This window comes from Thunnus albacares, chromosome 4 (genome assembly GCF_914725855.1).
Source record: "Thunnus albacares chromosome 4, fThuAlb1.1, whole genome shotgun sequence".
NCBI classification, from domain to species: domain Eukaryota; kingdom Metazoa; phylum Chordata; class Actinopteri; order Scombriformes; family Scombridae; genus Thunnus; species Thunnus albacares.
Genome location: NC_058109.1, coordinates 1,269,164 through 1,284,381, shown reverse-complemented (window position 1 = coordinate 1,284,381; position 15,218 = coordinate 1,269,164). Strand labels below are relative to the sequence as shown.

The following is a 15,218-nucleotide window of genomic DNA, read 5'->3' as shown; positions in this document are numbered from 1 at the left end:
TGTTTTTTTTTTATAAATATTTGTGTCATACAAATATTTTAAAAATGATTTGTTTTTGGGGAGAAAAAAGAAAACATATCAAATACCAGAGTGCAGGTCGGTTACATCACTATCTCAGTGTCTCTCCTCTGCTCCGCTGTGACGTCTATCAGCAGGTCTCAGTGAGGGGAGTCACATCCACCTGCTACATGACGCACATTTCCGTATTTGGACATCACTCCTGGAGTTGGGGGTGTTCCCCAGAGATAAAACTGAGCTAGTGACACAAGCAAAGTGGTCCCAAGAGACTCTCCATAACCTGTTGACCAATGAGGTGATGAGTAAAGTTTTATCTCAGTCTCAGTCGTCTATGATCTGGGAGACTCCAGTTCGAGACCCGGTGTTAGGACCTCCTTCATAAGGTAGTTTATTCATGAACACTTGTTGTAACACTTTAATTTTCTAAAGTTAAAAGTGTAATAAAAACAAAATCAGGATTTTTATGCCTGTTTCCACTTTTATTCGAATACAAATACAAATGCAAATACAAATACTGGGCCCTCTGCACATCCCTACTAGACATAAAGACATAAATATTTTTTTACAGTCAGCTCCATGAGGAGTATAAAGGTATAAAACTGTATTGTTTTTATTTTTTGATCCATTGATTGTATGTACACGGCCACAGTAGCTCTGTATGTCCGTAGTGAAACCAGAGAGCTCACAGAGAAACTGATCAATCATTATAGATACGTTTATTTCAATAAATTAACAACATATAGACAGCAGGAGATTTGTGTGATTTGAAGGCTTCCTGTTTCTACTAAGAAACTGAGAGAAAAGAGACAAATAGTCAAAAAAATGGTGATGCGTCCTGTAGAGTCTGTGTGTATTGTTACGTTTGATAAAATGGAGGTCAGAACTAAAACATGATAATAATAAATCCGAACACATTTCCCGCTTCACTTTTTATTGGTTTACACACAAAGTTTTCCAGTTGAAAAGAATCACAGCAGGTTACAGGTTACATGAACATCCAGCAAACATCAGGAATCATTTACACTTTCTACATTTAGCAGGTTTGCTTATTCAGAGAGAAACAACGGAGAAAACTTGAGCAACATGAACCCAAACTCACACGTCCACCTTAAAACTCACATGTCCACCTTAAATAAAACCCCTCCTCTGATTAAAAGACAGAATTCAAACTGATGAAAAGTAAATAAAAACACTTTTACAGACAGAATTATTTTGACTACATCACATCAAATGAAAAATAGTAGAAATATTTTTGAATAATTTCATATAGAGTTTTCCATACGGTATATTTAATTAAACAATGAATTCAATTTAATGTTTGTAAATTTAATAATTTGAATTGGAATTTAAAATTAAGTTCAACATACAGTAATTGATTCTTGGCTGCTGGTCTTCATGGATCCACACAAAGTCAACATCAGAAAACATTAACAACCATTTACAATGACACAATATTAATAAAAAATTAAAGTCTGCAGAGACCAAATATAAAGATCAGAAAATAAGTGAAAGCATTTTATATTTGACTAAAACAACTAAAACAATATGAACATATTTTGGAATAATGAGACAGCAGCAGGACAGAAGCTTCAGAGGTTAAATTCAGCGACTTTTCCCTTTAAGAAATAAATGACAGTAATTATAAGAACCATCATCATCATCATCATCATCATCATCGTCTCTAACTGCTCTGTTCCACTGTCACAGAGACCTTCAGTGGGGAAATCTTCAGTTCATCCACAGTGTAAATGTATGGAAACAGTGTGTCAGTGAAAGTGTGTGTGAAGGTGTGTATGTGTGTGTTAGTATCAGGATCAGAGAACGACAGATTTCCTCTGTTCCAGTCCAGATTCACTCTGATCCTCTGGAACTTCTTCTTCACTGGAAGAACAATGGGCTGAGCTGATGGTGACCATGCTGAGTATTTACCTACATTGAACCATATTCTCCATAATCCAGACTGTATGAATCCCTTCCTCTGGACAGACTCTGATAACACACCCAGTGACCAGTCTGTACTGTCTCCAACCTCGACATCCCAGCTGTGAGTCCCTGAGTTAAAGCCCTCAGAGCCCAGAACAGAGAGGAAGTCAAACCTCTCTGGATTATCAGGAAGCTGCTGTTTCTCTCCTAGTATCACACTGGTCAGATCATCAGACAAGATGAGTTCTGGACAAACAGTGTTTGGATCCAGAATGACAGGAGTGTAGGAGACCATCTCCTTCATGTTGTTCCAGATGTTGAAGGTCAGGTTGCCCAGGTGTTTGGCCTGGTCTATCAGAGCTCCTGAGGGCAGCTGTGGATCATCCAGCAGGGGGCAGCGCTGGACTCTTTCCACTGCAGCCTTGTAGTTGTGCAGGAATGAGACGTCTTCAGCTCTCAGCTCCTCCTCTGTGGCTCTGACTGTGTGTGAAAGAGCTGCTATCTCTCTGCTCAGAGCCTCCATCTTCTCCTTCATCATCTGACTCTTCTGATCCTCTTCCTCCCTCAGAGCAGCCATCCTGGCCTCCTCTTCCTCTTCTAGAAACTGGTGAAGCTTCTTAAACTGCTCCTTAATCTGCCTCTCTGTGTGTCTGGCCTGGACCTCAATGTGTTCTGCTGTTTGATCAAACTTCACTTTAACTTCTTCACAAACCTTTAACTTCTTCTTTAAAGGCTCCAGAGTTTCTTCAAGTTCCTTCTTGTGTTGTCGTGCAGCTTCATCGACGGGTCTGAATCTGTGGTTGGTGTGTTTTTCTGAATCTCTGCAGACGAGACACACTGGCTGCTGATGGTCCAGACAGAAGAGTTTGAGTTTCTCAGAGTGCAGACTGCAGAGAGCCTCTGAAGCTCTCTGATCTCTGTCCTGTAAGAAGGACTCACACAGGTTCTTTAACGCCAGGTTACAAGGTGGTTCTGATTTAGAAGATCTTCTGTTACAAACTGGACATTCATCTGTTTGTTTCTGTCTCCACCAGCTCTTCAGACAGTCTTTACAGAAGCTGTGGCTACATGACAGAACAACAGGAAGTCTAAAGACGTCATGACAGACCGGACAGCAGAAATCCTCTGATCTGGAAGCCATTTTGTCTCCAAGTGAAGCTGAAAACACAGCAGACAGAAAGTACAGTCAGTCATGGCTCCCCTCCCTCCTCTACTAACCTCACTGACATTTACTTTCACTTTGACTCCAGTTTTTAGTCAAACTCACATTCAGTGTGTGGAGAGTCAGCAGGTTGAAGCAGCAGAGTTCTAGTTTTCACTTTTCTCTCCTGTAGCTGTTCTCACTCAGAGGAAGCTGTTAGTTTGGTCTGAAGGTGAATCTGATCGTCTGTTTTTCAGTCTGTGTGTCTCTTTAGAGACGAAGAATAAACTGTTTCCCGCTTTGTCTCAGGTGAGTCAGCTGAGGGGCGGAGCTTTGTCAGACCTCTTCTGATAAATGCTGTTGCTTCACATGTAAAACAGAGTGTGTTTCATTTAAAAGTAAAACACAGCGGACGAGACGTTAAAAGAGGAAGTCAGTTGTGTTTCCTGCTGTTGAAAGTTTCTCAGTCACTTTGACTCGTGTTTTTTCAGTCAGCAGCAGGTTGAAGTTGAACTATTTCACTACTTCAGGTCTTCAGTGCTTCCTGCTGTAACTGTCCTCTCTCAGTTTAAATCACAGTTTTGTAATGAAGGTAAATCTTACCGTCTGTCTGCCTCCTTCCAGTGAAGCTGAACAGTAAGAACCTGTTTCCCGCTTTGTGTCACATGATATCCTGTAAGAGGTGGAGCTTATTAAAGGAACAGATGATAAATATGATGAAGACGATCCGTCGCGCTGCTTTGAGATCACATCATCATGTCAACATAACTTTCATGGGAAGAGCACAAAGAGAAGATGATGATGATGTGATGAAGCTCTGTCAGCTGTCTGCATCTCAAATGGAAAAAATACACAAGAAACCAAACTCATCTCCACTGTTATTCTACTGGTTTTTAAAGAGACATGAAAAACATGACAACACTGGTACCAACACAACTGTAGCACCACTAATAAAACCTCACAGTAACATGACATCAGCTATATATTAAACAAAAGCTGCTCAAAGATAAAAACAGTGAATCAAAGTGAAATACAAATAAACAAGAGAGCCAACAACAATAAATAAGATCAATAAAAAGCACTGATATGTTTTGGATATTTAAATTAAATGACTCTGAAAATGATCTAATGGGTTTCAGATCATTTCAAAAAGTAAACTGAGAAAAAACTTTGCAGCTGATTTTCTCAAACTTAACATTGTTATGGTTTTATATTCTTATTCAGTCCATCACGAGTCTGTCAAAAGTCTGATGATATCTGTCGATATTAATAACAACAAATTATGGCTCATATAAGTGTTTTATTTCTCATGCAATGATTTTTAGGGCCCGAGCATGAAACTACTCTCCTGAGACTGAAAACATGATGCTGTTATTAGTCTTTGGAGCCGTTTCTAAACAAACTAACGTGACCAAACTCTTCATGATGAAGGAACATGTCACCCAGTGCAGCAGTGTGACTCACTGACATGTTTTTAATAAGATATATCAGGCTTTGATACACACACAATACTTGTTAGTAGATCAGTTCATTGTTGGTTTGGATCCAAACATGAAGAAAAATATAGAAAATTGCCAGAAATATCCTTTAAGTCTTGTGATACCAACAATGGTATATCTGAGGTGTAATTAACTCTGCAAGGCCACGTGACACACAGGTGCTATATAGTACCTGATCCTCCTACACTGTGTCACATGATCCTGATGTTTGCTAACAATCTTCTAATTTTATATATCTTTTAATGCCAATGAACAAACCAGGACTTTGGGGTTCTCCCAGAATTTTAAGTTTGGCATGGCGGGTTAAAAAAAAATAAACTACTGAGATTTAATCTAGTTGGCACATGTGAAGTCTGAAACAGAGGCAGACTGCTGGGGCTTTAGCTTCCTGGGAATATTATTCACTGCTGGATGAAGGTCATAGATGGGAAATAGTGTGTGTGTGTGTGTGTGTGTGTGTGACAGTGGCGGCTGGTGACTCAAAAAACTGGGGAGGACAGGAGGAAAACCAACAGTTTTGATGGTATTTTTCTACAGCACTTTATCACTAAACTGTCACCCTCACTCCATTTTTGCTTCCCTTCATAGGTCATCTCCACTACTGAATTATAAATATAAGACCTATAATTACTATAAAATAAATGATAATAACACCAAACTTCATACAAAGTTTGTATATAATGTCTACAAAGTTGACATGATAACACTTATTATTCAAGTTACTTTAAGCTAATTATTCAATATATGACTCAGCTTAAAACAAACTGAAGAAATTGTCACAACAAGCAGCCAGACCACCTGCACTCATTCACTAATCACACAACATCAACAGGTGACTGAACAACCACTCAATTAAAAACTGGATCAATTCCACATGAATGAGTGAGTCCAGACAGCTCACTGTAACTTCAACAAGCAAACTACCCACAACACATTATATGTATATCTCTGCTGCATTCTTGTTAAGTAGATAAATTCACATAACAGCCACACAGATACATGTAACTATCAGAGATGAAATTAGCAACCAAAGAGACAGAGAGAGAGAAGCTGTATCTGACTCACGTTATCTGATGTCTTCTTCTTTCTATCATGGAGATGAAGTATTCATGTCATAACATCCATTTGTAGCTGTTGGTCATCTTGTTTGTTAGTTAACAGAACTTTGTGGCTGCTGCTTAACCAGTCTGATATCACTAACAACAATGACAAACAAGCTAACTCTCCTGGTTGTTTCTCCGGCTGTTTCTCTCACCAGCCTCCGCGGCGGCGTCCTGCAGCTGCTGCGCTGCACAGTCCAGATCCATCCTCCTGTTAGCTTAACAACAGTCCTTAACAGTCCTTCAATGGATATATAAAGAGTCCTTCAGGGCTGCTACAACAAGCTAAATGTTGGCTAACGGAAGCACCTATATACTGCTCCATAAAAGAAGTGACAGTTTGTCACACTCACGTTAGGGGTGTGCCCGAATACAAGTACGTTATTCGGCAAAGCACAAATAGTGTTTTTTTTTTTTTTTTTACAAATATTTGTTTCATACAAATATTTTTTAAATTATTTGTTTTTGGGAAAAATAAATAAAACAAAACACATTAAATACCAGCGAGCAGGTCGGTTACATCACTATCTCAGTGTCTCTCCTCTGCTCCACTGTTATGTCTATCAGCAGGTCTTAATGAGGGGAGTCACATCCACCTGCTACATGACGCACATTTCTTAATTTGGACATCACTTTCATTTTCATCTCTAATTTTCTGAAATAATAAGTGTAATCAAAAAACAAAAACAGGACTTTTAAGCCTCTTTCCACTTTTATTCAAATACAAATACAAATAATTTTGCTACCTAAACAAATACAGATACAAATACAAATACTGGGCTCTCTGCACATCCCTAACTCACGTCCTTCACAGTGGTAGAGAATAGAAGATGAAATCTGGAAACTATAATTGGACCAACATGATGTCAATATTGCATTCTGGTTGTTGATTGCTTAAGGAGGAGCGCCAATTAACGTGTCTTGGCCAATCACAGATCAGCATGAAAGAAAATGAAGTACATTAAATTGAGGAAGGAGATCCCGCCCTGAGGAGGACAGCAGGAGTCTGTCCTCCTCTTTACCCCACTCCCCCTTCACTGCTCCCCCACCACCACTTCACAAACACTGCCCTTTCTCCTCCTGCCCTGCAGGTGTCACTGTTGAAGCATTTTAACCAAAATAGATTTTTTCCAAAGAGAGAAAAAAATATTTTATAAATAATACTGATATTTGGTAATGGTTTATTTCGACCAAATATTCTTTTTTATATTTTGATCTTCCTCTTGCCTCTCAAAAAATAGAGGAGGAGCAACCTCCTCTGCCTCTATGGACCAGTGTCCACTGGCGTGTGAGGACAACTGCAGACACGACTCATGGCTGAAAAAAGTCCTGCACATCTTCAGCACTTTGTAGGTGAAGAAACTCTGACTTCTGAAACCAAACCTGTTTCCTCGGTTGGGACGCCTCCATAGCTAACCATGCACTGAGCTAATTAACGTTAACAAGTAGATTCAGACAGAAACTAAACCAAAATACTAGACATTAGGGGTGTGCCTGAATACAAACGTTATTCGGCAAAGCACAAATAGTGTTTTTTTAATGAATATTTGTGTCATACAAATATTTTAAAAATGATTTGTTTTCTGGAAGAAAAAAGAAAACATGTCAAATACCAGAGTGCAGGTCGGTTACATCACTATCTCAGTGTCTCTCCTCTGCTCCGCTGTTACGTCTATCAGCAAGTCTCAACGAGGGGAGTCACATCCACCTGTTACATGACACACATTTCCATATTCCGTATAGAAACTAAACACAAAATACTGGACATTAATAGTTTTTTTTTACAGTTGGCTGTATCAGGAGTTTACAGGTAGAAAACTGCTTTGTTTTTATTGATTGATCTGTTGATTGTATGTACACGGCCACAGTAGCTTTGTATGTCCGCAGTGAAACCAGAGAGGTCACAGAGAAACTTGATCCATCATTATAGATATGTTTATTTTAATAAGTTCAGTGAATCAGTGCGCTGATTACACAGCACAGCACAGTGTAATCAGACGAGAGTGTGGCCTGACACACAAACATCAGCTGACTTTCTCTGTGATAACAGTAACACAAACAAACTACTGGAAGCACTCAGTAAGTTGATCCACATAACGTAGGTGACTCCAGCGTGCTGTTTGTTTTATGATCCTTTGAAAACAGACTCGATAGAGAAAAACGTTTTATAAATGAAAATAAGCCTCAGGAAAGAGATGTTATGCTGCTGCTCACTAACTTTGTCTCTGCTTTCTTTGTCTTTGGTGCTCTGCTGGACGTAAACACATCGTGAGTCAGTCTGATTGGACGTCGTGTCTGCAATGCATTCTGGTTGTTGTAGGATTCCCCCCTAAGAACAGTATAAATAATCTACAAATTTGTTCTTAGTTTTCTATAGTCAAAGGGCACCTAATTCAAAAATAATTGCACATTTCTACTACACAGGTGATCTAGTTTAAAGAAATCCTCATATTGACAGCGGTGAGTTTTTCCTTTAATGTTTGAAAACTATAATTTCAACATACAGTCATTGATTCTTGGCTGCTGGTCTTCATGGATCTACATCGACATCAGAAAACATTAACAACTATTGAAAATGATACAGTATCAATAAAAAACAAAAGAGACCTGAGAGCAGCTGTGGATCATCCAGCAGGGGGCAGCGCTGGACTCTTTCCACTGCAGCCTTGTAGTTGTGCAGGAATGAGACGTCTTCAGCTCTCAGCTCCTCCTCTGTGGCTCTGACTGTGTGTGAAAGAGCTGCTATCTCTCTGCTCAGAGCCTCCATCTTCTCCTTCATCATCTGACTCTTCTGCTCCTCTTCCTCCCTCAGAGCAGCCATCCTGGCCTCCTCTTCTTCTTCTAGAAACTGGTGAAGCTTCTTAAACTGCTCCTTAATCTGCCTCTCTGTGTGTCGGGCCTGGACCTTAATGTGTTCTGCTGTTTGAACAAACTTCACTTTGACTTCTTCACAAACCTTTAACTTCTTCTTTAAAGGCTCCAGAGTTTCCTCAAGTTCCTTCTTGTGTTGTCGTGCAGCTTCATCGACGGGTCTGATTATGTGGTTGGTGTGTTTTTCTGAATCTCTGCAGATGTGACACACTGGCTGCTGATGGTCCAGACAGAAGAGTTTGAGTTTCTCAGAGTGCAGACTGCAGAGAGCCTCTGAAGCTCTCTGATCTCTGTCCTGTAAGAAGGACTCACACAGGTTCTTTAACACCAGACTAACAGGTGGTTCATCCCTTGAAGATCCTCTCTTACAAACTGGACACTCACGTGTTTGTTTCTGTCTCCACCAGCTCTTCAGACAGTCTTTACAGAAGCTGTGGCTACATGACAGAACAACAGGATCTCTAAAGACGTCATGACAGACCGGACAGCAGAGATCCTCCTCTGATCTGGAAGACATTTTGTCTCCGAGTGAAGCTGAAAATACAGCAGACAGAAAGTACAGTCAGTCATGGCTCCCCTCCCTCCTCTACTAACCTCACTGACATTTACTTTCACTTTGACTCCAGTTTTTAGTCAAACTCACATTCAGTGTGTGGAGAGTCAGCAGGTTGAAGCAGCAGAGTTCTAGTTTTCACTTTTCTCTCCTGTAGCTGTTCTCACTCAGAGGAAGCTGTTAGTTTGGTCTGAAGGTGAATCTGATCGTCTGTTTTTCAGTCTGTGTGTCTCTTTAGAGACGAAGAATAAACTGTTTCCTGCTTTGTCTCAGGTGAGTCAGCTGAGGGGCGGAGCTTTGTCAGACCTCTTCTAATAAATGCTGTTGCTTCACATGTAAAACAGGGTGTGTTTCATTTAAAAGTAAAACACAGCAGACGAGACATTAAAAGAGGAAGTCAGTTGTGTTTCCTGCTGTAGAAAGTTTCTCAGTCACTTTGACTCGTGTTTTTTCAGTCAGCAGCAGGTTGAAGTTGAACTATTTCACTACTTCAGGTCTTCAGTGCTTCCTGCTGTAACTGTCCTCTCTCAGTTTAAATCACAGTTTTGTAATGAAGGTAAATCTTACCGTCTGTCTGCCTCCTTCCAGCGAAGCTGAACAGAAAGAACCTGTTTCCCACTTTGTGTCACATGATATCCTGTAAGAGGTGGAGCTTATTAAAGGAACAGATGATAAATATGATGATCCGTCGCGCTGCTTTGAGATCACATCATCATGTCAACATAACTTTCATGGAAAGAGCACAAAGAGAAGATGGTGATGATGTGATGAAGCTCTGTCAGCTGTCTGCATGGTCTGACCCAATCCCAACATCCACACTCACGGACTCGCAGACTTTGAGGTGTGAGTCTACTAAGTCTGCGAGAGCTTAGGGTTGTCCCACTGTCAAATCTTCAAGTGCATGAGGGCTCCCTCACAGACTTTTTGAGCCCTTTATACACACTTTCTGTAAGTCTGCACCTCTGCAGACTTTGCCTAAATGAATTACCACAGTTCATAGCATTGTAATGTTAAATCAGTGTTAAACATGGGCTTACCAGAGGAAGCCCGGAAGTGTTAAAAAAAACAGTAAACAAACTGGTACATGGGTGTTCAGGCTGGCATAGTGGGTGCTCTGATATGCCTAAAATTACAAAGAAACACTACATTAACAAGGATTTATGATGATACATAAAAAACACATGAAATCAGAGGAATGCAAGCATAAGTCATATTACACACTTGGTTTACTCAACCATTTTTTGGTTGGATATTACCTTTCTGTTTTATACTTTGTTTAATGTATTATGTGCTTTATGATGAGTGGTTTTACTATTTTTGTCTTTTTCTGTTTTTGTTTAAGTGAGCTCACTAAGACAAATTCTAATCAATCCTGTTGATTTGGCAATAAAGTATTGAATTTGAATCTTAAGTGCCTTGGCCATGAAGAAAGTAAAACACATAAAATAAAAAGTCCTAACTCCACAATCGCATGTAACATGTTTTGGTGTTGTCAAGACAACGTTATATGTTGCAAAATACCATTTCGAGCCCTTGCAACTTCTCACACTCTAGCGCTTACTAGGTGACATCAGTTAAATCCATGAGGGTTTAGGGTTTCATGATGTAGGGGGGACAATGGGATTGGGCCCGGGTGTCCCTTTAGAGAGGAAGAATAAGCTTTCCCTCCTCCCAGCTTTCCCTCTCAGGTGAGCGAGGTGAGGGGTGGAGATTAGTCAAGTCTCTTCTGATAAATCACATTTCTTCGCGGTCCTTCACAGTCTTGTTGGCATCCTTCTCTGGCTGCTATGTCATTGTCATTATTGTTATGATTGTTGTTATGATTGTTTTTATTCTGCCCCCCCCCCCCCCCCCCCCCCCCACTTTCCCTCTTTCTTTCTCTCTCTCAACCCAACCGGTCAAAGCAGATGGCCGCCCACCAAGAGCCGGGTTCTGCGTGAGGTTTCTACCCGTTAAAGGGGAGTTTTTCCTTACCGCTGTCGCCAAGTGCTGCTCATGGGGGAATTGTTGCGTCTCTGTAAATTAAAGAGTACGGTCTTGACCTGCTCTATGTGAAAAGTGCCTTGAGTTGACTTTTGTTGTGATATGGCGCTATATAAATAAAAATTGATTGATTGATTGATTGATAAATGCTGTTGCTTCACATGTAGCACAGGGTGTGTTTCATTCCAGTGTTAAAAAAAACACGATCACAGACTAACAGGTTTTACCTGATTTTATCTGTACAGTACAGAACATCTTTAGCTTTATGAAGCTTATACAATAAACTGTCATTGAGAGGGGAAGTTCTGTTGTGATACACAAAGGAGGGAATATTGTTCTGGTTGATCAAGATTTGGCAAATTTCCCCAAAACCAAAAACGACAGTACCAACACATGTGAGAAATGACAGCATGCTGATGAACTTGTTCTGGTGCTCTCTGGTGGCACTGAGAGTGTTTACTGACACACCCGGCTGCTTTTGCTGCCTCAGCTTATGATGGTTTGACTGGTTGTGTTTTCAGGGAGCCAGATCTCTCTCCTGCCATGTTGTCAGTAGTCAGGTTTTTGTACTCAGTCAATAGTTTAGTCAGTCTTCACAAATGATGCAGACTGAATAAAAATAAACTGTACAAACCCAACATGGACAACAAACACAAAATATTAAGGCAAGAATATTCATATATTTGAGCATATTTTTATAATCCCCAAAATCCCACATTCTCTGAAGAACACTCCACAACAAAACAAAATACTCCAACTAAAAACTCCAGTACAGGTTTCCCCTTTCAAATATAATTCACTTCAGTTTTTCAAATTTAAATAAAATGAAGTTCAGTTTGTTTTCAATTTAAATAATAACCAAAAAAAGACCTTCAATAAAAAAAGATTATTTTACTCACAGAAGTCAGTCAGTCTGAAGGTGAATGTGATTCTGATCGTCTGTTTTTCAGGCTGTGTGTCTCTTTAGAGAGGAAGAATAAACTATTTCCTGGTTTGTTTTAGGTGAGTCAGGTGAGGTGGAGCTTTGTCAGACCTTTTCTAATAAATGTTGTCGCTTCACATGTAACACAGGGTGTGTTTCATTCCAAAGCATTTACTCTTTACTCAGGAGGAAATGGGGACTGCTGTTGCGGCAGCTTTATTCAAACAGAGATTTATGTTGAATTATGAGAGTCAAAATGTAACTTAGTAAAATCCCTGGAATATTCCAGGAAAGGGGACTCATGGTATACTTTGTGTAAATGGCAACATGGAATATTGTGGATAATGTTGAAGGACTGGGTGAAATATTTTGCAAGGGGGGTACCATGGAAAACTGTGGGTTAGAGATAAAATAGGATGTGTACCATGAAATATATTAGGAAAGGGGGCAATGCAACATGGCAGGTAAGCGGTACTTAAGAATGGGTACCATGAAATGTATGAAAGGGGTACCATGGAATATAGTAGGGAATGGGGTATCATGGAGTACTGTGGGAAAGGGGTTCTCCTCAGGAAGACCATTTGTGGTTGAAACATGGTTGTGTCCATGTAAGATTAAAGAGGGTCTGTGACCAAGGCAGCAATGTGCAGGTTTTTTTCTTCTTCCCTTCTTTTGAACAATTGAATGGAGGAAAGGTGTACCAGTGACTATACTAGGAATGGGTGACCATTGGATATTTGTGCATCTCTGTGGTAAAGAGTACCACGGAATATTGTAGGGAGGGGTACCAGTTAATATTGATGGAAACGAGTACCAGGGAATATTGAAGGAAAAGGGGTACCCTGGAATATTGAAGGAAAGGGGTGTCATGGGACATTGTAAGAAAGTGGTACCCTGGAATATTATAAGTAATGTATATGATGGAATATTAAAGGAATGGGGTACCAGGGAACTCTGTTAGTAAGGGTACCCTGGAAAATTATATGTAAGAGGTATGATGGATTGTATGGTACCAGGGAATATTGTAGGAAAGGGGTACCAGGGAATATTGTCAGAAAGGGGTACCAGGGAATATTGTAGGAAAGGGGTACCAGAGAATATTGTCGGAAAGGGGCACCAGAGAATATTGTTGGAAAGGGGTACCAGAGAATATTGTTGGAAAGGGGTACCAGTGAATATTGTAGGAAAGGGGTACCAGAGAATATTGTAGGAAAGGGGCACCAGAGAATATTGTTGGAAAGGGGTACCAGAGAATATTGTAGGAAAGGGGTACCAGGAATATTGTCGGAAAGGGGTACCAGAGAATACTGTAGGAAAGGGGTACCAGAGAATACTGTAGGAAAGGGGTACCAGAGAGTATTGTTGGAAAGGGGTACCAGGGAATATTGTAGGAAAGGGGTACCAGAGAATACTATAGGAAAGGGGCACCAGAGAGTATTGTTGGAAAGGGGTACCAGGGAATATTGTAGGAAAGGGGTACCAGAGAATACTGCAGGAAAGGGGTACCAGAGAATACTGTAGGAAAGGGGTACCAGAGAGTATTGTTGGAAAGGGGTACCAGAGAATATTGTCGGAAAGGGGTACCAGAGAATACTGTAGGAAAGGGGTACCAGAGAATATTGTCGGAAAGGGGTACCAGTGAATACTGTAGGAAAGGGGTACCAGGGAATTTTATAAGTAAGGGGTACCATGGTATATTAAAGGAAAGGGTAAGAGGGAATATTGAAGGAAAGGAGTACCATAGAACGCTATAAGGGGTATCAGGGAATATTATAAGTAAGGGGTAAGATGAAATATTAAAGGAAAGGGGTATCCTGAAATATTATAGGGCTGGAATTGTGGAAAACAAGAAAATTAATCTTAGGGATGTATTTGGGTGATAGTGGGGCCTCCTGTGCTGTAAAATTACTCAATTCTATCTCCTCAGCATTCTTCAGATATTTGAAATTGAAATTCATGGCTCAAAAACTAGCAGTGTTGAGGCCAAACTTTGGCATGAGGCCACAGCCACCCAGCACTACGCTGAGTGTGTATGTAATTTCTGTGGTTGGAGTTTGCATTGCAGCAGAATGATGGGCAAAGCAGGACACTGGAAGTGTTCTAAAGGTAAGCTAGTGACCTTCAGCTATGTTTGAAAAAGTAACTTTTACTTTGTGAGGAAACTTCATGTTCTGAAACATCCTGTCGAAGTCTCAACTATGCAACAGCAGGTTCTTCCCTTCATTCAGGATCAGACTCTGGTTCATAGACGCTATATACTGTCTTACATCTGCAGCGACAACCATTGCTCCATGTAAAGATGTAGTGTGAGGGAATTTGCATTATATATTAAGTAGTATTCCAACTGGGTGAAGGTGGAGGCTACACGTCCAGCCAATCAGAGTAGGTGCTCATTAATAATGCAGATTTTATGTAAATAGTTTTGGAAACAGGCTGCTAGAGGACAAAGGGGAACCTGGGCGGTAAGGAAAGATGGATTTAAAGAAATCTAAACAACTTTTGGTGAATAAAATGTCAGATATTTTTAAAATAGACTCAATATTTATAAAAATGAGTCAAAAAAGGCCATAATACCAGATCTTTACAGGAAGGGGGTATATTGTAGGAAAGCGATACCAAATGTTGTAAAATGTAAAATGTTGTAGAACTTTATTTTTACGAGACTGAGCCAAAAGATCGGCTAATAATGCAGGACCTATTTTAATCTATATTTAATGTACTTAAGTGGTGCAAGCTCTTAAATTTCTTTTTTCATAAACAAATTTACAGGTAATCAAATTATGTGCAACCAACTGACAAAACTTTGTGGTCCCTGTGTTGTATCAAATTGTTGCAGAAAAATGTACCAGAGCAAAAAACTCTCTCTTGAAAATAAAAAGGGAGTCAGAGGTCCAAGCAGCAAAGTGTTCTTTTATTGCCGGCAAAAAAGGGGAGCAAGTAGCACTTTTACAAAGAACCAAATCGCTCCAAAGGTTTTTTCTTTGGGGCATTGTTTTTATGCCCTTGGGTCGGCTTAGGTCACACCTTATCATCCACCCTCCCTAATTTTTGACCAATTATTATGTTACTTTTATCTCCGTCACTCGTTGTTGTCAAAACTCTTCAAAACAGGTTTTGAGCTGTTTGAGGATATGTACTGGCATATTCAATTTTACCTGATTATATCCAATTTTTATATATAAGTATTGGGAATCATTTTACACCATTA

At 40.0% G+C, this 15,218-nt stretch overlaps 2 protein-coding genes and 1 long non-coding RNA gene across 3 annotated transcripts in view; 1 reads left to right on the top strand and 2 right to left on the bottom strand.

Moving 5' to 3' along the window:
- LOC122981340 (metabotropic glutamate receptor 7) overlaps nt 1-15,218 on the top strand; it is a 325,191-nt gene that overhangs the window by 142,943 nt on the left and 167,030 nt on the right. The window lies entirely within an intron of this gene.
- On the bottom strand, nt 1,538-3,082 carry LOC122981354 (nuclear factor 7, ovary-like). Its single transcript, XM_044350053.1, has one exon. It carries the CDS (start codon nt 3,080-3,082, stop codon nt 1,700-1,702), a length of 1,383 nt encoding a protein of 460 aa, XP_044205988.1. The 3' UTR covers nt 1,538-1,699.
- Nucleotides 8,918-9,678, bottom strand: LOC122981364. Its single transcript, XR_006403218.1, has 2 exons — nt 9,196-9,678; nt 8,918-9,086 (listed from the first exon to the last, which is right to left on the bottom strand). It is a non-coding gene; the product is annotated as an uncharacterized LOC122981364 (long non-coding RNA).

What these genes read in the sequence shown, in the direction of transcription:
- LOC122981354 (XM_044350053.1), bottom strand. Translation starts at nt 3,082, where the DNA reads ATGGCTTCCAGATCAGAGGATTTCTGCTGTCCGGTCTGTCATGACGTC.